Genomic DNA, 25244 nt, shown 5'->3' with positions numbered 1-25244 from the left:
GAGTGTCTATCCATCTATCTATCTATCTATCTTGCTTGCTTGCTATTTAGCTAGCTTGCTGTCTAGCTAGCTTGCTATCTAACTAGCTAAATAGCTAGCTTTCTGGTTATCTATCTATCTATCTATCTATTTATCTATCTATCTATCTATCTATCTATCTATCTATCTATCTATCTATCTATCTCTATCTATCTATCTATCTATTGTTGAAGAAAATAATATTTTTCGCGTGATTGTTGTCTTTCGGGTAGAGAGAATGTTGGTTATCTGAATACAGGCTGGAGATCGGTGAACAGTTCCTTCGAAGGTTTTATTTTACAGAATATTCCGGACACAAGCGAGTTTACAGAACATAGCTGCAGCTTCTCGCAAGTGTGTCGATTACAGACACTTACAACCTTCTTATACTATCTTGAAGGGCGGTATCACAAAAGCCCCCACTAAACAGCCCACCTGGAGTTCACCGGACATGAGATAAGACTTTAAAAACATCATTGATTACATTGTTGTGGAAATAGATGAGATCCCAGTCATGACGATAAGACTTTAAAAACATCATTGATTACAGACACTTGGCAGAAATTGCGACATCACTCACAAAGACACATCCACAGATAAAAGTTCTACTGAGGAAATAAATGAATTAAAACAGTTATGACTAAACCTGGGCAGAAGACCCTCTTCACTATCTATCTATCTATCTATCTATCTATCTATCTATCTATCTATCTATCTATCTATCTATCTATCTATCTATCTATCTAGCTAGCTAGCTAGCTTGCTATCTAACTAGCTAAATAGCTAGCTTGCTATCAAACTAGCTAAATAGCTAGCTTTCTGGATATCTATCTATCTATCTATTTATCTATCTATCTATCTATCTATCTATCTTGTCGTTACAACTGTCAATTTCAACGAAAGAAAAAAAAAGACAAGTAATGCAAACAATAAAATAAATAAATAAAAGTGAATGGGATTGTTCCACTTGTCAGTTATCTTAATCAGCCCCAACTTGCACAATAGAAATAATCAAAAATAATTGGATTGCATATGCTATATTGCATACAAAGTCTCGATGATACATGATCATTCCAATAATCAATCAGGATTACAATACTGCAATACAGATATGATTTTTTTTAGGCTATTGCCAATTCTGATATTATGTTTGAATGTCATTACCCTTGCTTGATGTTATCATATGTGCGTGTATATATTTTTTTTCTGTCAAACAATGGCAAAGAGTCTTTGCCAATTTAAAAAAAGCTAATATTGGCTGATTTAATTGATTGGCTAATTAATCGGTCGGGCCCTATAAAGGACGAGAAAAAAATCCACAGAAACAGACCACAAAAAAAAAAACATGGAGATGCTTGCTATGCTTACACATGGAAATCTTGTTTAATGTTATATTATTGCTGCCATCACTTCTTTTGCCATCCATGATTGAACAACATCTCAAAATGGAAGTAAACAAACAAACAAGTAAACAAGGCCTTTATCCACATTTTCGTTGCTATCAAAGCAATTCGCTCACTGCAAAACCTTCGCATCAATTTCTCCAAGGAGGGCAGGATGCGCGTTTCAACACGTCAGCCAGGAGGCTAATCGAGCCGCTTGTTGAGAGGAGCATAATGCGGCGTGAAGGACAGGACAGGACGAGGGCAAACAAAAGAGGCGAGCAGAGCTTGGGAGAAAAAAATGCTGTGATGCGTTGAAGACAGTGGCACGTCCAGGACTTCAACGAGGCCTAGCGGGTTTGCTGGGATGGACCGCAAAGCCGCAAGAGCAAGTTCATCTGTCATGTTGGTACGTAAAGGTCCATGATAGCAATTAGCGGACACCTGCTCACAACACAGCTCACATGTGCTGCGGTTTTAAAATAGGGCTTCTAGCCTGGATTAGGGTTTGTTGTTAGGGTGTCAAATAGATCCAAAACCGGATTAGGGTTGTAGAGAAAAATTCAAGTTTCAAATTAGGATTTCAAATTTGGGGGTTGACATGCTAAAAGTAGAGGTGAGACCCGTCTGTCCTTCCGTTATTCCTTCCTTCCATCTTTTATCCTTCTCTCCTTCCATCGTCCTTTACTCCTTTCTATCCTTTCTTCCATCTTCCTTGTTTCCTTCCTGTCTTCCTTTTTTCCTTCATCAATCCTTTCCTCTCTACCCCTCTTCATTTTTGAATCTAACCTTTCTTCCCTTCCTCTTACCATCCTCCTTTCATTCGCACCATTCTTTTTTCATCATCCTTGTTTCCTTTCCCTCCTTCCCTCCCTCCTTCCGTCAGGCTTCCTTCCTGCCTTTATCCTTTCTTTCTTCATTCCTTCCTTATTACTTTCCCTCCATCCTTCCTTTCTTCCTTGATTCAGCCTTCCTGCTTCCTTTCTTTTTTCCTTCCTTTCTTACTCACTTTTCTTTCCTTCTCTTTCTTTTCCTTCATCTGTCCTCGCTTCCCTCTACTACCTTCTTCCAGCTTTCCTCTGCACTTCCTTCATCCATAATACCTTCTCTTCCTTCCTCCCTCCCTTCCTCCTTCCTTCCTTTGCCCTTTTTATATCACCTTCCTTATTACCCTCCTTTTTTTCTTCCCCTTTTCCTCCTTTCCCTCCCTCCATCCTAGTTCTTTTTGTCCTTCCTTCTTTACTAGGCCATTCCTGCCTTTCATTCACGTAAATATTTAACTTTTTGGCAGCAGCAACATGGATGACTTCAACTTTAGTTTATTTTTTCCAGGAATTGTTTATCCATCCATCCATTTTTTTTAACTGCTTATCCACACAAGGGTTATTAAACGATTAATTTTATATACTGTACTGTAGATACAGTGTGGAATTTGCATGAATTCACTGAAAGCAAAACAACTCCAAAAAAAAAAAAGGCGTGAAAATAACCCATAAATGTGCGGAGCGGAGATGAAGAAAAAAAAATGCTCCTTTTGTTTTATATAAAAGAAAGCTGCACACCCCTTACATGCAAGGGCTAGTTTGTTTTTCTGGCATAACTACTATAATTACAGTAGCAAAAAAAAAAAAAAAAAAACTCAATAGGTTGCTTTAATTGTGGTACGCCAAGCTCACACCTTTGATACGACTGCACAATAACCAGCTTCATTGGTGACTAAATGCATTCTTTTGCTCATTCATGCCTCCACCCGATGCTTTTCTAATGCTAGCCTGTAACGGACGTCATCATAATCCTGTGTGTATCTGTGTGTGTGTGTGTGTATGCGTCAAACACATCTGATTTGTGCCTGAACTTGTACAAGACACAGTGACTGCATTTCAAGTGCGTCCTGGCGCCCTCAGCGATAGTAGCGGCACTGATCCAGGTGGATTGGCATGCTGTGCTTTGACACACACACACACACACACACACAGACAAATAAAAACACACACAAGCATCTTGAGAGTGTAATCAGGGGACCTGTCTCAATGGAGCGTGCCCAACGGGAATCACTTGTGTGTAATGTGCGTGTTAATCAGAGGTGACAAATCCGAGTCCAGAAAGTAAAACCCCTGCCACAGTTTGGCTTTAGACCCTCCTGCTAGCTAGCTAGCTCGCTAGCAGGTAAACGAGCACCCGGGGGAGCTTGCTAGCTAGCACGAGGGGCTAAAGCCAAGGTTTTTACTTTCTGGACCTGGATTTGCCACCTCTGGTGTTAATAAGTTGTTATGAAGTGTTAGATTGTGCCTCCTATTGATCATGCACTAAAAGATAGTGCTTGCATGAATTGTTTATAAAATATTCAATTCCCTGTTCAGAAATGTAGTTAAAGTTGCTATTTATTATTTATATAGTTAAATATAAAAATAAAAAATAAAAGATTATTAAAAATTTAAAGAAAAGATTATTAAAAAATTAGGGGCATCAGGCGATTAAAATTTGTTATCGTAATTAATCGCATGACTCACGATTAATCACAAATTTTATATCTGTTCTAAATGTACAAAAAAATAAATTCTAGGCTTTCATACTCTTGTTAACAAAAATGGAAAAAAAATGTTACATTAATTGAAATAGTTAAAATTTATTTTTGACATATTTTGCTGTCAATGGCAGTGATTGAGTTAAGTAACCAAGTTACTTTTTAAGTCAATAAGCAATGTAACTAAGTTACTTTTAAAGTCAAGTAATAAGTAATGCCACTAAGTTACTTGTAAAGTCACATAATCAGTAAAGTAACTAAGTTACTTTTAAAGTCAAGTAATCAGTTAAGTAACCAAATTACTTTTAAAGTCAAGTAATCAGGAACGTAACTAAGTTACTCTTTCAAGGTAACTGGGGCAACACTGGTTTGTGAATGTACACAACTGTTTTTAAATGATCACTGGTAACATAAAACGCTGTTCTTACGGGGAGCCCCTCATGGAAAAAATTACCCTTTTTACAATGATTTGTCTGACACACACACACACACACTCAAGCTTTCTAAGAAAAACACAGAGGAGAATATGCAGTCCACGTGAATGTGTTTTTGCGTTCACCATTTTAATTGCTTGCGCTCAGTCTAGCAATAAATTACGAGTCTGTGCAAGTTCTGTGATCCAGCCTCCCTCCCACCGTCCCCCATCACCTCCATCAATGAGCCAAACTTCTAAAACGCCGCGCATGCATTATGCTTATGTGCTCATTTATTTTGAGACCAACACCATTGTAATGGCTTTCTTGAAAAAAGGTCCCGTGTTGCCCTCGTGCTGGTGGTAGCGTCGTTCCTGGTGTGGTTTCCTGCACGTGTTGTGACGCCAGTGTGGGAGAAAGGCCCCTTTGTATCCCGCCGCGATCCTCCCGTCTCTGCGTCGCCGCCTCTGACAATGATTTTCCCCTCCGACCCCGATATGGTGAAAGTGCGCCACATCCAGTCGAACATAATGTTAAGCAGGAATGACTTTGCCCATTTTGGATTATGTTGCTAACCAAAACAGCAGCACCTACCTAAAACAGTCTCTCAGATGAAGTCAATTATATATATTGGTAAACTCATATTACAATTGTACTCTATGTTCACACTCTGGAGCTGAAGTCGCTTGCCTTGTCGCAACCCCCCTATCTCCTAGATAGGCCCGCCCCCTCAAAACAGGCCCAGTAAACACTTGCTATGTATGTATGGCCAATTTGCTCACATTGCCCCTGTAACGACACATTCAACAAGATTTAAAATGACATTAGCATATGCGTCGGCTTGTGCCAGTCGGATTTACGGATTGATTTCTGGCAGCCAGTTGTATTTACAAGGTGACATTTCGAGTGTTGCTTTCAAACCACAGAAGCTTCCGTGACGCCTTTTCCCGTCGGTTCACTTCAGGGAGTTCCATTTGGCCTGCAGCTCGTTTAGAGACCGCGGCCAAATTCTTGGTGGGAAAGTGACTTTTGTTCTTATTGTTATTGCTGTTGCCATAATAAATAAATTGACCTTGAAATGTCACATGGACTTGTACAGGTCTAAAGTTTGGGAAATTTGGTTCAGCTTGTCTTGTGGACAGTGTCCACATTTTCGTTTACAATTGAACCATCAAATCCTGAATCCTTTCATATGTGCCGACAAACACGTCAAAAGTCCAATGAAAAAATGTTGGCCAAAGTTCTTTACCAAGCCTCACTTTTTTGAAAACATCTTGGAATGTGCATGATTGCATATGTGGCTGACGCGCTAACACAACGCGTCAGGTTACGGAGATTGATAAGATTTTCTTTTTTAGTTTAAAATAACCTACTTTAACGTCTAAGATCTCTCGCCATATAAAAGCAAAAGCAGAACTCAGAGTTGTTTTTTTTTTTTGGTGCTTTTTGTAAAGCTTTAAATCCATTCGTGTTGTGTCCATCGTAGCAGCTAGCTAGCACTTAGCTAACCCCCGTATGGGTTGACCTCTCCGGTCCAGTGTCCAGTTTCGGTATCAGAGGCCAACAGCGAGATAATGACAAATTGTTTAACAATTTAATTTAATGCACATTAGCCGGCTAATTATTTCCCATACATACACACTTCCGAGTATCGGCCGCGAAAAACGGGATAACAAGCAATGACAGTGTTGACCTCTAGGTGGCAGACAAGGCAAGAGCGCTTCCAAACTCAAGATTGTACTCCCGCGTCCAAAAAATGTGAGTGTGGTTTAAATGATTTATTTTTAGTCTTTATGTAATGCTTTACAGCTGCATTTTTTTTAAAGTGCTGTATAAAACAGCGGAATTGATAGTTGAGTGTCAAAAAAGCTCTCTACCTGCACTTTCGTTCATTTTTGTCCTTGTGTCATCTATGGCAACAGTAAATAAAAGTACCACTTGACTTTGCTGGGTGCTTTGCCAAGATTTATGCTTACCTTGATAACAGACAAATTTAAACACCGATTTAGTTGCAGTTTGATTAGCTCTAAATAGAAGGTTAGCGTTGGTAGCTAAATGTAATGTAAAACAATGACTGGTCATTAGAGGGTGACATTTCAGCTGTATGGCGCCCTCTTTAGGAGCTTTGATGATATTTGCATCATGCTATATTGTCAACAAGAAAAATGAAACAATTTGCATTCCTCTTGCTTAGGCTTCCTCTAAAACTACAAGTTACTGGACTACGTAAGCTGTACTTTCTATTAGCTTCCACGTGTGGGAGACAGACCGAGGAAACGAGTGACTTAATGGCATAATTAACGTCCTCTTAAGTGAACTCTGTAAAAGAGTCCTGACAGTCTTGGCAATCATCAGAAGTGGCCGATGAGAACATAATAACCCAAGCAGACTGGGAGTATCATTCATTTAAAGCACTCCAGTTCACTGTCAGATATGGAGGCGTCAAGCAGAATAGGAAATGACAGTGGACCGCCATTATTTGGTTATTCTTCATGGCGGCTGTTGCGCTTGCAGGTGTGATTTCCCACGGGAGGTGAAACTAAACGAGTAGGAAGATTGAAGTCAAGGAGACATTAAATCATTTCCCCAATGACAAATCGGCCCAGAAACTTAAGACACCTCAAGTAAGAAACTTCCTATTATGTTGCTACTCAAATTGACTTGTTTTAAAATTGAAATAGCCAGATTTTTTTTTTAATGTTATTGTTATTACAAAAAATATATATATTTTAATAGTATTAACCTTTTTCACTTCTGCAATTTAAAAATTACTAGCAGGTAAAATATATATATATATATATGTTTTTTTATTGTAAATATATTTTACAATATCAAATAAAATTCTTTCTGACAAGGCTATAGCGCCCTCTACCCCTATAGCGCCATCCCTGAAAAAAATCTTGAAATATCTTTTTAATTGTCTATACGAGTTTGATATCATTATAATGTATGCCTTATTGATTTTAAACAAAATCATTTTTTTTCATATCATACTTTGTTTTGCTATTAATAAAAGATTCATAATTTTTTTATTTTTTTTTAAACGGACCATACATGAATAACATATTCATACCAAATATTTTTTTTGTATTGTAAACATTCTTTATTTTGGGAAGTTGTTTCAAATTTCCTTTTCAACATTCTTTTATTTTGAAGGTTACGTTTACTGTTTAAAGAAAATCTAGTTGGTCTTATTTGTCTTGTTCTAGTTGAAGAAAATAAAAATGTGAACCTGTTTTCTGAGTTTGGTCACGTGACATTCGCAAACTGAGTCATGATTGGTCGTTACCTGAGTCCTGAGCAACCGTCAATTTCAATCAACAGCAAGTGGCAAAATGGCCGCCCCATGACATTGATAAAAACTGGTATATTTTGCTGCTTAATTTATATTCCACAAACACAATATTAATCAGAATGCTGTGCTTAGACTAGTGGGGTTGCATAGAACAGTGGTCCCCAACCACCGGGCCGTGGGTCATTTGGTCCCGGGCCGTGGGTCATTTGGTACCGAAAGAAAAAAAAATTGCATTATTTTTATTTTTTTCGAAAATGATGTTTTATTTTGAAAAGTGGCTGGATTCTGTTTGTTACATCCGTCTCACTTGACGCACTTCAAGACACCATTAACAAAGTTGCACATGATTACACAGTAGATTTACGTTCATTATTATTATAGAGAAAATACCACAGTTTTTTTCTTGTCGTTTTATTTTGTTTTTATCAACTAAAGCTTTAGATTGGGCCGTGAAAATATTGTCAGACATTAAACCGGTCCGTGGTACAGAAAAGGTTGGGGACCACTGGCATAGAACATACTTTGTATTATTTTAAAGACTATTTGACTTCACCTCAATTTTAAGATTAAAATAATTCTGCTGAACTCATTTGACCCTTTTACTTTTCTTCTACTTTTGGATATATTTTAATCCAGCAGGTGTAGAAAAGAAAAGAAATGAGCATAAAAGATGAGCCATTTATCACATAATGGGAAACCCTCTGGCTTTTGTGTCGACGGCTTTGCAGCGGGTCCGACCTCCTACGTGATGAATCCGTGCTGTTTCTTCCTTTATTTATTTATTTATTTATTTATTTGTTTGTGTCCTTCCTTGCCCTCAGCTTTTTTTTTTATCAAGCACAACCTTGAAACCAGGATGGCATGTACAGGCGGTTAATTGTTCTCAGAGCTTGTTTTTTGTCCGTTCAGGTCGCCCGAACACGCCGCGAGATCGATTGACTTTTGTTTGTTTTCTTATGGTGACTCGATAAACGCAAATGAGAAACAATTGGTGAACCTGTAGTTGTGTGGCTTTTTTTTTTTTATGTAACCAACATCATGGTGGACAGAGACAAAAAACAAAAAAAAACTTGTGTACTTAAAGCAAAATGTATTGTCTGTTCTGTTCCAGACATCTATGAAAAGTGTACTTAAGCACTTAAGCACACTTGCAAATTCCATGTCAATCTTAGCTTATCCTAGCGATTAGCATGCAGCTAGCTTTTCTGTCTTGTTTACTTTAGGTATCCCTTAGAGCGACTCCGCAACGTTTTTAGTTGCTAACTAGCTGCTACAGCATGGTTAACGCACAAATTAGCTTCGACCTCTGATTGTCTGTGGTAGGTTACATGAGCGATGCTTTTTGGGAGCGTCTCAGCATGTTGATGCTCATCATTGCTATTCAATAGGGAGAACTGTTATGACTCCAAAAACATCTAGCTTACAAATGCTAAAAAATCAAATGCTAATAATTACATTGTAAAATTCTGTAAATATAGTGTGTTCCAAGAGGACTGCAAACTGAAATTGTCCCTGATGGGTGAAAGGTATAAAATATATATCACATAAAACACACTTAGAACACATGTGCGTCTTTATTGTACAAATGTGAATATATTTGAACCACTGGACATGTGACAGTAACTCATCATACTCTTAGTGTGGACATTATTGAGTGTAACTAGACAACCACAGTAAACAAAAACACATTGTTCAATAATAACTCTCAAAACTAAGAATTGTTATTATTGTAAAGGCAGGATTGTATAAAGCTAATGTATTTAGTGATGTGGCTGGTGTATGTACATACTGTATAGGTAGATTAATGGCGCTACTCTTTGAATGGCTTTTGAATAGCTTTGAATGGCTTTTAATGCTCAGAGCACTTTCTCATCTTTCTTTGCGATTTTCCCCATTGTGAGACTAATAAAGGTTATCTTATCGTATCATATCATCTATTTCACACATGTGCCCACGGGTAAGTTCGGTTGAGAAACGCCGCTCTAAACGGCAACTGCAGCTGATTTCGGAAGGCTGTCCTGTCTCATGCAAATTAGCCAGCACTCACCCCGCCCCCTCTAGTGTGGGGTGTTGCAAATGGATACAACAGGATGGTATGGAATTATAAATTTATGTCACAGGTTTTTTTTGTTTTTTTTTATCTGGTCATGGTGAGCTTGTGTGCTTCGTGTAAAGTTATCAAGTTATACAATACTGGAGCTCTGCCTAGCATTTTCACATTAACTCATTCACTGCCATAAATTCATAAAAAAAAAAAAAAGATTATTAAAAATTTGAGGCTTCAGACTTCCCTAGTTAACTCATGATTAATCAAAAAATTGTTATCTGTTCTAAATGTACAATAAAAAAAAAATCTAGGTTTTCATACACCTGTTATAAAAAGTGAAAACATTTTTAAACTAATAGAAATAGTTCAAATAAATGTTTGACTTTTATAGCCATCAATGGCAGTGAATTAATTTAAAAAAGAAAAGAAAAAAAAGATTATTAAAAATTCGGGGCTTCAGGTTGTTAAAATTTTTTATTGAAAATAATCGCATGACTTCACTAGTTAACTCACGATTAATCACAAATTTTATATCTGTTCTAAATGTACAATAAAAGTTAGATATATATATATAGCTAGCTAGGTAGCTTCCAAGGCGTGGTTGGAGAAAACTCAGCGCTAATTAAAATTAGCCCTACTGTGACGTCACAGTAGAACAACTGGCTTAAAAAGACATTTTCAGTCTTAGACACCTCACATAAAAATTTACTTGTTGTGTAATTTCACACTGGAATCCAAAATGTTTGTCCCCTTTTAAGGAAACTGCCAAAACGTACAGTAGCTATTTGCTGGCCTCGATGCTGACCACACATAAAGTATAAGGATTTACAAGCTTAAACATTTAACAAATTTAACATTTACAATTGTGGTTTATTACTCAACACACCCCACAACACAGGATAATCTTTTATAAACGCTTGACAATCAAGCATACGCCAAGCTTGATCGGAAACGAGGAAAATGCTTAAATTTGGTCCGATTATCCAAATAGCTAGCTGCCTTTCTTTCAAGATCTCCTTAATGTAAAAAAAAAATGTCAACCATGAACCGCTGTTAAGTTCCTAACTGGAGTTCCAGATGTGCCAACACTACCTAATTTGGCAGCGAACCAAACTGTGCAAATGATTCCAGTGCCCTTTGCATTAATAACATTGTTTCATTTGGCTTTCAGAGCGATTATCTCTCATCTGGAAAGAAGACAGATGTTCCATTAACTCTCCTGGCATTTGCTCAATTTGCCTCGTTATTGTTGTTGCCTTCCTCCGCCGCGACAAACTTGATCTCTGCGTTGGCCGTCCTCGAGGCCATGCTGCTGTCCCTGACCTTGTGTCTGTACAGGAAGGGAAAGGTCTTCCGGAAGGACTTCTGGAAGCTGGCGCCCATGAAGCCGTAAACGATGGGATTGACCGAGGAGTTGGCGTAAGACATACAGTTTGCCCACGTCTTGATCTTGTACATGGCGTATGTAGCACGGAAGTTGGGGTAGAAGGATTGGAAGAGGACAAAGATCTGGATGGGACCCCAGCACAGGGCAAAGAGCAGGACGATCACCACCACCATCTTGGAGACCTTGCTTCTGATGCTGATGGTTCTCTCGGACAGGAGGTTGACCTGTGGAGGACAAGGCATCGGATTTTTGGAAAACCTGTAGTCAAGGTAACCCTCTTATACAGAAGGTCCTCAGTTCATTAAGACTCAACTCATGCCGTTTTGAGATTACCAACGGTGCACAATAAACTTTAGTCTTGTCCCGTTACGGTTCCCGCAGTACCTCATAATTTTCCATCTACGCCTATCTTCTGCAGTCTCCTCTCTAACACCAAACGTCCTCATGTCTTTTATTAACCTCCTCTTACGTTAGGGCTAGAGAACTCAAAAGGTTTCAGTTCAGTTCCTGAAAGATATTATAACATTTTTAATACCTAATTTCATATATCAACTACTGTTACACATTATGAACATTTTAATTCTTCACATTAACCTTGTCGAAATGTTTTGTGTCCTGAGCAGAGCAGATGATGTCGACCTCGTATGGTCTGGCCTTAAGCTGGGACATACTATTTAGTCTAAAAAAGTTCCTTCTCAGCGCTTTGTGCGAAAACACATTTCGGTCGTGAAAACAAAATTTGTTTTGAAATAATACACACACACACTCTTTACTTTCTTCATCAGTCACGGCCACCGTAAATTTGGTTCAACTTGTTTGTGAGATTTTGCTATGGGAAAATCCTTCAACTATATAACACATTCTGTCTCAAAAACATCCACCTGACCTTGTTTACGCCATCTGCTCACGGAAAAGTACCAGAGAGTATGTTTAGTCTATAAATGAAAAGGAGGAGGTCTTTTTAACTATAAGAAGCTATTGTACACGTAGAAGAGCACATTTGACGCTCTGAATCCCACGATGATTAAGTGATGAATTAGAGGCAGTTATTTGTCCAGAGACTCTCTGTTTTTTATTAAATCATTTTTGCAAAAGGTGTATTTTTCTTACATTAAACCTATCTTCATTTTTGGAACACGCAAAGAGGACAAAATTCCTTAAATTCCTTCATTCCCTAGCCCTGTCTTGGGTTTTCCTCTAAATTCCTTGCCTGGCAGTGCCATCCTCATCATCTCAACATGTCCAAACCATCGAAGTTCTTTCTAATTTTGTCCCCAAAACATCTACCCTTGGCAGTCCCTCTGATGAGATCCATTGAGATTTGGCAAAGCTTTAAGATGGATGCCCTTCCTGATGCAACCCTCTGCATTTTTCCGGGCTTGGGACCGGCCTACAGTTTGCACCGGCTTGTCCTTCTGCCTGCTTCTGGTATTACATTTCTCCTTAGCGAGCAGACAGAAAGCCTGTCTTTGGACCTGACATCAAAACTCATGCAAAATGTTGGAACCTCAATCTGTTGTCATGTGAGGAGATGAAAGAAGAGAAGAACAAAAACAACTACACACTACTGCATTATCATAGTTAAGTGACAGACGGGTTACGTCGCCACCGTAGGAACAGAACTCCGTCATGACCCAAAGTCCTGTGCTGCATTCTGGAAGATTTAAAACATTACCATGGCGATACATTTCCAATAAGGATCCCATTGCCTTGGGATCAACGTTTGCAGATTAGAAAAACATGCATGAAGGAGAACACAAAAACACCTTAAAGACCACGTCCATACCTGGTAGTTGTTGTCTCCCGGCTCCACGGTAGGTTGGCCGACCCGCTTCACCATCATACTATAGCAGAAGGAAATGGTGAGGACGGGCAGCAGGTAGGCGGCGATAAACTGGTAGAGGATAAACGCCCTCTCGTGAGTCTTGGAGGGGAACCTCTCCATGCAGTACTGCCTCGGACCATACCAGTACCCCTCCTCAATACGCTGGTACATAAGGATTGGCGTGGACAGGATGAGAGAGCCTGAGCAGCCAAAGACAACACAATGGTTTTGAGTTTTCAACATTATACGCAGAGTATATAATGCAGTAGGGTGTTACGTCAACACGGACCGATCCAAATGCAGATGCTGACAATCATGGCCACCCTGGGTGTGCGGTGGCGGAGGGATTTCAGAGGGTAGACCGTGATGTAGCAGCGGTCGCCGCTCATTGCAGTCAGAGTGATGCAGGTGGCTTGGACGGTCACCTAAAACACAAAAGGCATGCTCTTGAGAGAAAACTTGCTTAGTACTTGTTTTGTGGAAAACGCTTCTTCACTTTTATATTTTTATGCAGGATCGTGAGTGATCGGCGGCAACAATGAATACACAGAGACAGATATACTGTGCTAGAATAATTGTGTCCTTTATTTCCCGCAAACAGCAATCAACACACTTCAACGCTAAGCAGCATAATATGATCATCATCAGCGCTTACCTTGACACTAGACCGGAGAGCCGACGGTCCGGGTAGAACGAGCTGCTTAACGGCTGGGCGAACGTACGCTTCCCTCAGCTGACTCTACCCAAACCGCGCGCCGCTCCGTCTTTTATTCTTTAACAAGTAGGGATGAGCGTGAGAAGCCGGGCTGGCCAAGCCCTCTCCCAGGCACCGTTTCTATGAGTCGTGTCCTGCTTCGAAAACATGTTTCCGAAATAGGGAGGAGTGCAGGTGTCCTGCCTCGAAAACATGTTTTCGAAACAGGGAGGACTGCAGTATAAACAAGGTAAGAGTTCCCAGGCTCGATTCCGCCAACAGTTCAGCCTTATATAAGAGGTTTCATGAGGACATATCAAACCATGGTTCTTTTCCATTCAGTACTCTAAAAGTGCCTTATGTAACAACCTTGATTTGACTTTTACAACTTGAACTGGTCCGCAGTCCGATAGTTAGTGGGACACATTAGGGTACACCTATAGTATAGTTGGCTTTCGCTGGTCTGAATCAGTTAGAGGAACTTGATGAACTTCAGAAGTGGGCGCGTCAATGAATTTTGAACGTCCGTCATTCGGCAATCGTCAATAGTCGGGACACCCTTCCGTCATCGTCAATCTGTCAGTATTTCAAGACAAACCGCATTGTAATCATATGTCATTTGTCATTGCGCAGCAAAATGAGCGCCCATCTCGATGTTTCCGTCATTCAAAGTGGGCATCCGTCAATGTTCATTCGTCAATCAGCAAAATGGGACATTTTTGACGGCTTGTCGATTACATTGTCGGATGAAATCACCTTTCTGGCAATACTCAACTTTTTTGTCAATCTAGCAATCGTCCACAGAATGGGCGTCCGTCATTGACGATTGCCCACCTCTGGTTTGAACGTGCTGGTCCATGTGTCCATGTTCATTGTATAAAATTCTTAGTCTGAGTCAAACAGACCAAATGGCGCTAGCGTGAAAGCACCTTGAGTTCTCTTGGAGCTTGAGGAATAAAAATAAACCTACCCTTTATGAGCGTGACGGGGCCGGTTATTTTCCACGTTTCTTTGAAAAGTGCCCGTGCAATTTTCCCTCAAGTTTCTACACCTCCGTGCTCATTCCCAAGGCAACCATGAAACGAACTGTGGCTGATAATTTTCTCCCCTCTGACTGCTGCCAGAGGGCCTACGATTGTAGCTTTTCTCTCAGAGACAAATAACAGACATTTGAGTCACGTTGTTGGGTTGCCAAGCGTTTGAATGTCACGCTTCATCATCACAGTTCTCTTGAAAAGTTCAGGTGGATAATTCAGTTGGAGTTTATCCAAGACCGCATTCTTTTTTTTTTTTCTCCCCCCCCTCACCATCACCCACCCAAGTCCCCAAAGGCCAACAATTTGGACTTCAACTCAACTGACAAAGTCCCCAAAAAGTTGGAGTTCAACCGATCATCACGTAAGATGTTGTCACGTGACATCAGCAAGTATCCATATGGACATACGGACTCTGAACGTTGCTTACAAGTAGAAATAATGGAAACAATTTTGTTCTCCTTTAGAGAAAACTACGTTGATGTCTTGCTCTGAAAAACACGACTGTGCATCAGATGTAGGGAATCCAAAGTGAACCCTCCTTTGCTCATAAGATCGACTGTCATCCATGTCATGTCCCATTCCCCCTCTCATCTGAAACCACCGAACCAGCCGGCATTACCCCCTGAGAGGCACATGGCAAAAAAACGAGAGCGGCAAAAAGGGGTCATAAAGAGTTCCCTGAACACGGAACACAACACATCTCACCGAGAACAAAGGACCTTGTTAATGCTAGTCTTGTAATGTAACTGAGTAAAAATACTCAAGCACCGTACTGAAGTAGAATTTTCATGTAGACATACTTTTTTTTTTGTTATTTATGTATTTATTGAATATATACAGATAGGTCTCGTGCCCATTTGTTGTATCATCATTGTCCGTCATGTTATCATGAGCTTGTATTGACATATGGCTAGCACCAGGCTAACATGAGCTAGCTAACTTACATTACTTAATGCGCAGATCTACACCACTGAAGTAACGTAAATGATTAAAAACATCAATAAAACTCGAACCAGTCATTTATTTAAAAAAAAAAAAACCTTTACTTCCAATGCGTACGTACATTTAAAGGATCTTTGTGCAGTTTGTCACTTTTTTACTCGCAACTGCCACCTCTGGCCCAAAGCGTAACTGCAAAATCTGTTTCAGGCTCATTCATGGTGCGAGTGCAAGTACGCGCATGATCTTAAAGCCACACCCACAATTGACAAACGAAGACATGACTTCAAATGAGGTAAGAAAAACTCCGCCCCTCCCTTTACGCTACTATAAAGGGAAAATAAAAGCTGATAGGTGCAATGAGAGTAAAACAGTCAGGGCTCTTCGTACTCATCTGGACATTGGTGGAGCATGCATATTGTAGAAAAAGCTTTAACATGACCTTTTTTAAACTGCACAATGCACCTTTAATGTGAGAAAATTACTTTTAAAACTAGTAGGCTACATTTAATGTCCGATATTTGAAGACTTTTACTCAGTATTCACCAAGGTGACTTTAACTTTAATTTAATTACAATTAATTAATTCATTCATTCATTAAAAATGAAATAAAAAAATAAATTATTGAACTCATTCACTGCCATAAATTCATTGGGAAAAACAAGATTATTTAAAAGTCGGGGCGTTAATTGTAATTAATCGCTTAACTAACTCACGATTAATCACAAATTTTATATCTGTTCTAAATGTACAATATTAAAAAAAATTATAGGTTTTCATACTCTTAACAAAAGTGGGAAAAAATTGTTCAAATTAATTTTTGACGTTTAAAGCCGTCAATGGTAATGAATGAGTTAATTAAATTTAATTGTATTTCTTTTTTAAAATTATTTTCCATTAAGCTACATGTACTTTTACTCAAGTATTGCTTTCAGTGATACTTTGTATAAGATAGTTATTTCACCCCACAGGGGAATTGTTTTGAAAGAGAATACATATGTTTTGATCAACTGCATTGACAGTCTGCTGCATCAGTGGATAGAAAAAAACCCCCCCTGTAAGGCTTCATCATTAATACTACTGGAATAAGTCAAAAGATTTTAATGATTTATTGGCATGATCACAAGACTTTTGAAGTCTTTCATTACATTTGGCTGGTCGTACATTCTCCTCTGTATAGTTAAGCCCCATGCGTGGTCATAATTATAGTTGACGGCAAGGGGCCACCAACCCCATGTGTAGGTCTACCAGTTTGGTACGGACTTCTGAAATAACAAATTTGGCCAAATTAGCTTTGAATATATGTTAATATTAATATTCATCTGTAAAGACGCTGATAATGTAAATGATTTATAAATCATTTCACAAGGTAGTAAATATGCAATACATTATTTATACGAGTATTGACAAGTGTTTACATTTCAAATGATCACTTGTAAAAAAATATATATTCCTAGGAAATCACAATGTCCCACCACTATTTTTAGATCAGGAACGTGGGCTACTCATTTATTCCATGTAACTTAAAACCTGACATGCAGTAAGTCCTCCTCATCGGTAGCTGGCGCTATACTGCAACAGTTTGGCACGAATCATCATCTGCGTCGTAAAGAAAAGGTCTTTCTTCAAAAACAAAAATTGACCCAATAATGCCCATTTTTTCCCTTTTTTAAAAAACAAAACAAAACGTATTGAGTCTTTTTTTTTTTTAATTAAATATAGAGTGTGTCACATTGACCTTTTGAACATTGTTGCTAAGAACAAACACAGGAGGGTAAGCAAACTTTTTTTTTTTTTTGTCAAATCAATCACCTCAGAAAAATTGTCAGAATTTCTAAAAGGATAATGCATCTCCCAGGATCCCCCCGCCCCCCCCCTGCAATCAACCCACGCAGTCGAATTGAATGCAATTAATTTTTTTAATGATAAGATTTCTTAACGCTTAGAAGGAGAGAACAGCACATTCAGAAAGTGCCTCGTCAAACCCAGATAAGGTGGACAGCGCCTTCTGCAAAACAATTAAAATAAAGACGAAGAATGCATAAATTACCGTGCTGGCAACTCATGCTCAAATTTCCCAAAAAGCTCAGCCGTTCTTTTGGGACATTACGAAACACACAAAGGCTTAAAACTCTAAATTGATTATTAAAGCCAGAAGCCGCTTGGGGTCGGAACATGAAAAATGTTTCCTTCTCCTGATGCTTTTTGTAGATAATTATCCAATCCCACCACTTAACTGTCTGGATGAGCCTGCCAGTTGACTGGCTGGCAAAGGGGGCTGGTAACTGCTTGCAAATGAAGCAGGTTGGTATGGAAATATGAAAGGGTTCGGGAGCCAGGGGGTTTATAGAAATAGAAATAAAAACTTTCTTTAAATTCATTTTATGTCGTTTTCCACTTTTAGGACAAGTTGAATGAAAACCCTGACATGACTTACTGTATTATTATAACACAAACTAACCCCCCCCCCCCCCCTCCATTTCTACCTTCTATTTTTATGTCTTCTTCCAATTTTGGTAGTAAATGAAAAGGAAAGGTCAGAACCTGCTATAACTCGTCACACTGTTCTCATTTAAAAAGTCTTTTAATTGCGTGTCCATTTAAGGAAAAGTTGACCTACCAAGACCTACGCCACATGGCCTCTCGCTAATGGTGCGTTTTCTCAAAGAAATTGTTGGTTGGTGGGGTACGGCGGGCCCTTGGAATTGTATCAATGCCATCCTGGAGGCTGTAAAACTTTGGAATTAACGAGACAAAGTGCAATTTCTGTAGAAATTGCACGGGAATGTTGAAAGCCGAATGCTAATAGCTGATCGCTAAGATTTGAATGCTAATGAAGTAAATTGGAAGATAAATTATGTGGAAAAATACAAATTATTCATCGTAGTTGAATGATAAATGAATAAAAAGGAAAACTGCCATCTGTCTAAGGTGGGATTCGAACCAGCGTCTCCTGTTTACCGGTCAAAAATGTCAAAGTCTGAAAAGTTGACTGTAAGTAATGTGGAATCAGATGTGAACCGTTGAAGGACCCTGGTTGGTGGCCTGGTGGGTGGTGTCTGGTCGGTGCTGGATTTCACTTTCCTTTCTTTTCTTTGATCCTTCCTCGGGTCTCCTGACGGCCTCACGACTCTGGCTGGAAGTGTTCGGTTTAGGTGAACGGTTTGGGATTTTTTAATAGGTTTTAGGTGAACTAATGAATACACACACATACACATTCTCACTCACATACAAAAAAAAATAAAAAATACAATAAAAAGAGAGCAATGATGATGACATGCCAAATCGGTAAAATTACCGAATGAACAATACTGAGGTCTCTAGAAAAAATAAATAAATTAAAAATTAAATTAAAAAAGAGATGTGAACCGTTTCATAACCCGCATATCGAATCGTCTTCCCAAAGCCAATTAACTCTTTGACTGCCAAAAACGTTAAATAACGTTTAGTAAAATCCTATGGAGGAGTGCCAAAGACGTTAAAAGACGTTTTTTCAAAACAGAGGTGAAACTAACCATTTTCTATTGTTGATTACTGAAAAACGGAATAAGGTAGAAACAAACTTTTTTTTCTGATGAAAGATGAGAGTCCAATCTTTCATTTGGTAGTATGTGTGTTTCCATAGTCCAAACACATAATTTTCTGTGGACCTTGAAAGATCAGTCAAAATGCTTAAAATCGGCTGGCACCCACGGCATCCCTTTTCTGAAAACGTCTGGCAGTCAAAGAGTTAAGCAACCCGGTCAAGGAGATGAGCAATTGTTGAACAGGATTCCTTTTTTATTTTTTTCGGAGGAATTTGTCGTGTTTTTTTTCGTGTTTTCCGAAAACATCCCAAAATGACTCAAGCCATTGTGCAAGAAACTGTTTCACTTGTTTAACTTTTTGGACTGTTCCTAGCGCACAAAGCGAGGCCTGCTCGGGTGAGATTGGTGTGGGAGAACTTGGCCGGCAGCTACTAAGCCCTCCATTAAAAGAGTACAGAAAATCAGTGTCGTTTTTTGCGCTATTGCTTTCAACAAAACATTGACTCAATGATGGATTCCTAGAAGGCATAGTGCTCACTACCTGACTATGTTTAGTGTGCACAATTATAAAAAGAGGCTTTTAGTCTTTCCTGGACAAGCGCTGATAAAGCTTTGTGCGTCCACATGAAAGGTAAAAAGACGCATTCATTATGTTTGACCAGAACGGCAAGTCTTTGTTGCGTTTGTAGTCATTAGTGTGGGAATCTTTTACCTGCTGCAGGAAGGCCACAAATTTGCACATGAAGTTGCCGAAAATCCAACCGGGTAGAGGGTAGAGGGTGGCCGTGAAGGGAACGCAACACACCAGGAAGATGATGTCGGTGGCGGCCAGGTTTGCTGCATGGGGGAGGGACATGACACAAAGCAGCAACCGTGTTACTGGAGGGATTTCGGAGGAATTTGGATGACCTCAATGGAAAAAAAAGGAGAAAAAAAAGAAGATTTTTCTTATTTTTATTTTTACAAACCCCTAAATTTGCAAAAAAAAAAAAAAAGAATAAATATGAGTTATTAATCGGGGTAAATAATAATAAATAAATAATACATCCCAGTCAAAAAATGTCAAAACTAAATATAAAAAATAATAATTTTAATCCACAAATATGTGAATTGTAGTTTTTCAGTTGTAATATCACCATTCACCACTAGATGGCAGACATTGCACTTGTATCGGGTGTTACACTGCCCTATAGTGCAACATGAGTAGGCGTTTTTTTTGTGTGTGGATTTGGAGTGGTACGTAGGGTCAAACATCTCAATTATAAAATTTTGAGTGAGGGTTTTTATTTGTGAGGGGTAAAAAATGCACAAAATGAATTCTTGCATTTAATGTTGGTTTGCTGTTCAGTTTTGTGCCGTCCTTCAATTGTAATTTTTATGCAAGAGAGCACTGGAAACTAGGGGTGGGAATCTTTGAATGTCTCACGGTCTGCGATTTGATTCAGAATCAATTTTCGATTGGAACGATTTTTGATTCAAAATGATTTGATTGACAATGATTTTTGCTTCAATATATAGATGTGCAAGGAATTGTAACGATCTACTCCAGTCTGACTCGCTAATGCTAATTAGCCCGCTACTCGCGGCACTTTTATGATTTAAAAGAACGGCTCCACACGGAAAGAAACAACTTTTATTGGAATAACTTGATCGTGACATTGTCCTTCTACTCTCTAATGTGGCTACAACTTAACAGTGTATTAGACCGTGTGGAACCACACTGCCTCTCAGTGGCCAAACCGGGTACAACATGAACAGCGCTCCCAATAAAGGCACACACAGACAAAGGCAAGACAGTATAAAATAATTTAAATAAAATCAATTTTGGGACATTTAAAATGGATTCTGAATCGTATTAAATGAGAATCGCAATTCTTAGGAGAATCGATTTTTTGGCACACCCCTACTGGAAACCATCATCACAGCAATCATTTCGGAATTAATTTTTGGCATGAGAGAGATTTAAAAAATATACATATTTAGAACATATTTCAATCATGCTAATAATGCAAATTCATACAAATTAAATAATAGAAATCTAGTGATTAATTTCCTTTTTAACATATGATTGTGGCTGTCAGTATGATGGTCATATCGGGAAAAGTGCCAAGCACTATTTTTCCGACCTTCCGACGAGCACAGATGGTGCGCTCCCCACTAATCTAATATTTGTGGAATATTAAAGTGTTTCTCCAGCAGGTCTGCGGGGAAATGTTATTCCCACATCAAATTCATGTCACATGCACACACAGCTTCCGCGGGAGGGAGGAGGAATGCATTGGGGGGGGGGGGGGGGTCTTATTAACACCTGAGACGTGTACCGGCAACAGTTTCTTGCAGTGAGTTTCTTGCAGTGCCAGTGAGATTGTGGAGAAAAAAGTGATGGTGATTTAATACTGAGTAGTGATTGCAAGTGTTTAAACTTGTGTCGGATAATGGGACCGATGAGATCGGCTACGATGTCTTAACCATCGACAATAAGTGGGGTTTTTTTTTGTTGTTTTTCTTTTTCTTTTTTTTTCCAGGAGAGCTCAGTATTGTTCATTCGATTTGACATCATCATTGCTCTCCTTTTTTTTTTAAAAAACAAATAAATTTAAAAAAAATAATAAATGTTTTTATTTTTATTTTATTATTATTATTATTTTTTTAAATATATATACATATATATACATATACACACATATATATATATATATATATATTTTTTTTTTTTGTATGTGGGTGAGTATGTGTATGTGCTTGTGTGTGTGCGTGCATGCGTGCGAATGTGTGTGTATTCATCAGTTCACCTAAAGCCCATTAAAAAAAATCCCATACTAATAATATAATATAATAATAAATTGCCAAATGCAGAAACATCAATGTAAGTTATCACGATGTAGTGGCTCTCGCTAACAGGTTGATGCACCTGGGTTAAAAAATTCTATATACGTAGACCATGTTTCTATAAATTTTGATATTTGGTTTTTATTTGAGGCCGATATTTTTTCCATTAAAATGTGATTTATGAGGAGGTTAGACCGTTTTTTTCTGTCTCGATTTATTTATTTATTTTTATTTAAGAAAGACGGTAATGAAATAAGGGATTTAAATGTTGCGGTCCTCGAGTATCCCGATCCAGCCTGTTTTCCATGTCTTCTACAGTCAACACAGGTGTTTCAAATGATCAGCTAATCAGCAAGCTCTGCATGAAGCCTGATAATGATCCTCAGCTGTGTTGGCTGAGGGGGACATGGAAAACAGGCTGGATAGGGGTACTCGAGGACCGGGGTTGAGAACCAGTGGTCGTTTAGACATCTTCATTGCAACATATTTGGTGGCATCTGTAAAACTGATGTTTATGGTCATGTTACAGTAAGCATATTACAGTGTTTATTAGTGTGTGTGTGTTTTTTTTTTTTTTTGCATAAATAGATATTGACACTTCATTGGAATATTGGAATATAATATACACAGTCAATCTCAACTTGGATTATCGTGGAGGGAGGGGGTGGGTGATCTATTCAAAAAGTGAAATTTATACTATATATATATATTATATATAATTTTATTTAATAATAATTTCACTCTGTGTAGTGAATTTATATGAATGTTTTTTGATAATATATTTGTATTTTTTACAGCTAACAAACCATCGTCACATCGGATATTATGTAATAAACTATTAAAGAGATTTTTAATATGAGCAATAGAATTGGCCCTCAGAAATGTGTAAATTATATTAATTAGCTAAATATATGCTGTACATAAAATACAGTTATTAACAATTATCATTCTTTAGGAAAAATATGTTTTTTTTCCAGTTTAAAAAAAATCACAGGAGGATTTTTTGGATGTTTTGTTTATAGGCATAGTATATTATTTTTTAGTTACATTTTACCATACATATGATGTTGTACTTTGTTTAGTTTTATTTTAAGAAAACACGTTTCTAAACACCTTACCCTTATTAAACTGCTGGTGTTCTCTGCTGCTAAGTAATTAAACGTCTTGGTCATTATATGGGCATATTGTTCTTCATCATGTAATCTCGAGTGCATTTTTACCCAGCATTGGTATGCAGCAAGCATCAACATTAGTTTTTATTTTATTTTATTTTGTTTAATTTACTATATTTGCTTTACCCATTCATTGCCATTGACGGCTATAGACGTCAAAAATTCATTTGAACTATTTCTATTAGTTTAACATTTTTTCCACTTTAGTTAACAAGAGTATGAAAACCTAGATTTTTTTTAACTTTACATTTAGAACCGATATCAAATTTGTGATTAATCGTGAGTTAACTAGTGAAGTCATGCGATTAACTAAGATTAAAAATTGTAATAGCCTGACAACCCTAATTTTCACGATCGCGATTAATCACAAATTTTATATCTGTTCTGAATGTACACATTTTTTTTTCTAGGTTTTCATACTCTTAACAAAAGTGGAAAAAATGTTAAACTAATAGAAATAGTTCAAATGAATTTTTGACGTCTATAGCCGTCAATGGCAGTGAATGAGTTAATAGGCCGTTTTGTGTTCTGCCCATAGATTTATTGTATTAATTATAAGTTACAAAAACTGTTTTGTGTTCAGTAAAAATATTGCTTTGCTGGCATTTTGTGGCATCTAGGTGCCAAAAAAACTCTGTTGAAGTGAATTGAGGAGCTTGGTTTAGACAAGAGTAGTGCTTTGCCACTACCTTGTGGCCTCTTGGTGCCAAGGAAGTATGTTGAAGTTATTTGAGGCACTTCATTTAGTCAAAAGTAGTGCTTTGCCACCGTCACCAAGGAACGATGTTGAAGTGAGCTAAGGAGTTTCATTTAGACAAAAGTAGTGCTTTTGGAGCTATAATGAAATTAGTTAGGAGCTTTATTTTGACAAAAGTAGTGCTTTGCCACCATCACCAGCGTCACCAAGGAACGATGTTGAAGTGAGCTAAGGAGTTTCATTTAGACAAAAGTAGTGCTTTTGGAGCTATAATGAAATTAGTTAGGAGCTTTATTTTGACAAAAGTAGTGCTTTGCCACCATCTTATGGCATTACAGACAACTATTAGGGGTTTCACTTTATTTTAAATCAAGTATCATATATTTAGTTAGGGGGGGGAGAAATTTTTTTAACACCTTACTCCTAATAAATGTCTGATTGCTCTGCATTCCAACAATTAAACCTAGACACAATTAATTGTATCTGAGAAAATCGTGCTTGACGCTGAGTGTTGTTGTGTTTTTTGTTGTTTTTTAAGCCAGCATTACCGAGCAGCGGACAATCATCAGAACCCGACTCAAATAATTATCCACCGAGAGTGTTTGTGTTTTGGCTCACCTATGTAAAAGTTAGTGGCCGTCCTCATCTGCCTGTGCTTAGAGATGACGTATATAACCAGAGAGTTGCCCACCAAGCCCACCAGCATGATGAGGGAGAAGAAGAGGGGCACCAGCCAGGCGTCGGTAAGAAAGGGGTGCTCCTCCCCCTCCTCCTTGGCCGCCGCCCCCCACCGCTGCTGCCGCCGCTCCCCCCCGTCGTAGTCGCGACCCCACCGCGAGAAGTTCGCCTCGGAGCTGTTCATCCACAAGCTCGGCTCCGTGGAGTTCATCTCCGAGGAAGAGGACGGGTGCATTGTTGGGATTAAGAAGATGGTGGCGATCAAAAATGTGCCGCGAGGGGCAAGGGTGCCGAAAGGGGGACAGGACGGAAATCCCATTGAAGTTGGGGAAAGATCATTTTCATTTTGAAGTCATTCCGTCGGAATCGCGGCTTCTTCGGTCATCTCCTTTTGCCTGGTCTATTTGTGGAACTCTCCCTCCTTAAAAGTTGATCGGAATGTGGGAGGGTGGGGGGGGGGACGAATCTGACGTCATCCGTTGGACATGTGGGCGCATCCTCAGCTGTACTGGAGCGAAGGCGACCCTGCTGCGGGCTTTATAGTAGGACACACACGCGCGCGCGCGCACACATTGCGATTGAATGCACGTGCTGCAAGGATTGCGGGGCAAAAAAGTCGATGGCGGGGGTCTCCATAGCAACCGTATCCCTCATTCCATCTGGGTGCAACAATTCATACATAAGACCCCGTTTTGTTTCAAGAGGGTGAAAATCATTCTGACTCCGCTGCATGATTACTATTTTGAGATTCTGATACCGGTCTATAAATCACTGAATGGT

The 25244-nt window shown here is 38.7% G+C and overlaps 2 protein-coding genes across 2 annotated transcripts in view; one reads left to right on the top strand and one right to left on the bottom strand.

Annotated features, from left to right (window-relative positions):
* The window catches only part of ift22 (intraflagellar transport 22 homolog (Chlamydomonas)), a 63656-nt gene extending 52486 nt beyond the window's left edge, over positions 1-11170 (top strand). Inside the window, exon 7 of the transcript XR_013291024.1 lies at positions 10851-11170. The gene's annotated coding sequence lies outside the window, so the exon portion shown is untranslated. The remainder of the gene's footprint in view (positions 1-10850) is intronic.
* kiss1ra (KISS1 receptor a) lies at positions 10135-24867 on the bottom strand. The gene is made up of 5 exons (XM_077556088.1): positions 24405-24867; positions 19801-19925; positions 13181-13316; positions 12853-13091; positions 10135-11290 (listed from the first exon to the last, which is right to left on the bottom strand). Exons 1-5 carry the CDS (start codon positions 24781-24783, stop codon positions 10910-10912), a joined length of 1260 nt encoding a protein of 419 aa, XP_077412214.1. The 5' UTR covers positions 24784-24867; the 3' UTR covers positions 10135-10909.
* Positions 24868-25244: the final 377 nt, after the last annotated feature.

The sequence above is a fragment of the Vanacampus margaritifer genome, chromosome 2 (genome assembly GCF_051991255.1).
Source record: "Vanacampus margaritifer isolate UIUO_Vmar chromosome 2, RoL_Vmar_1.0, whole genome shotgun sequence".
Taxonomy (NCBI): Eukaryota; Metazoa; Chordata; class Actinopteri; order Syngnathiformes; family Syngnathidae; genus Vanacampus; species Vanacampus margaritifer.
Note: the sequence above shows the minus strand (reverse complement) of the source record. Positions and strands in the feature narration are given on the sequence as shown.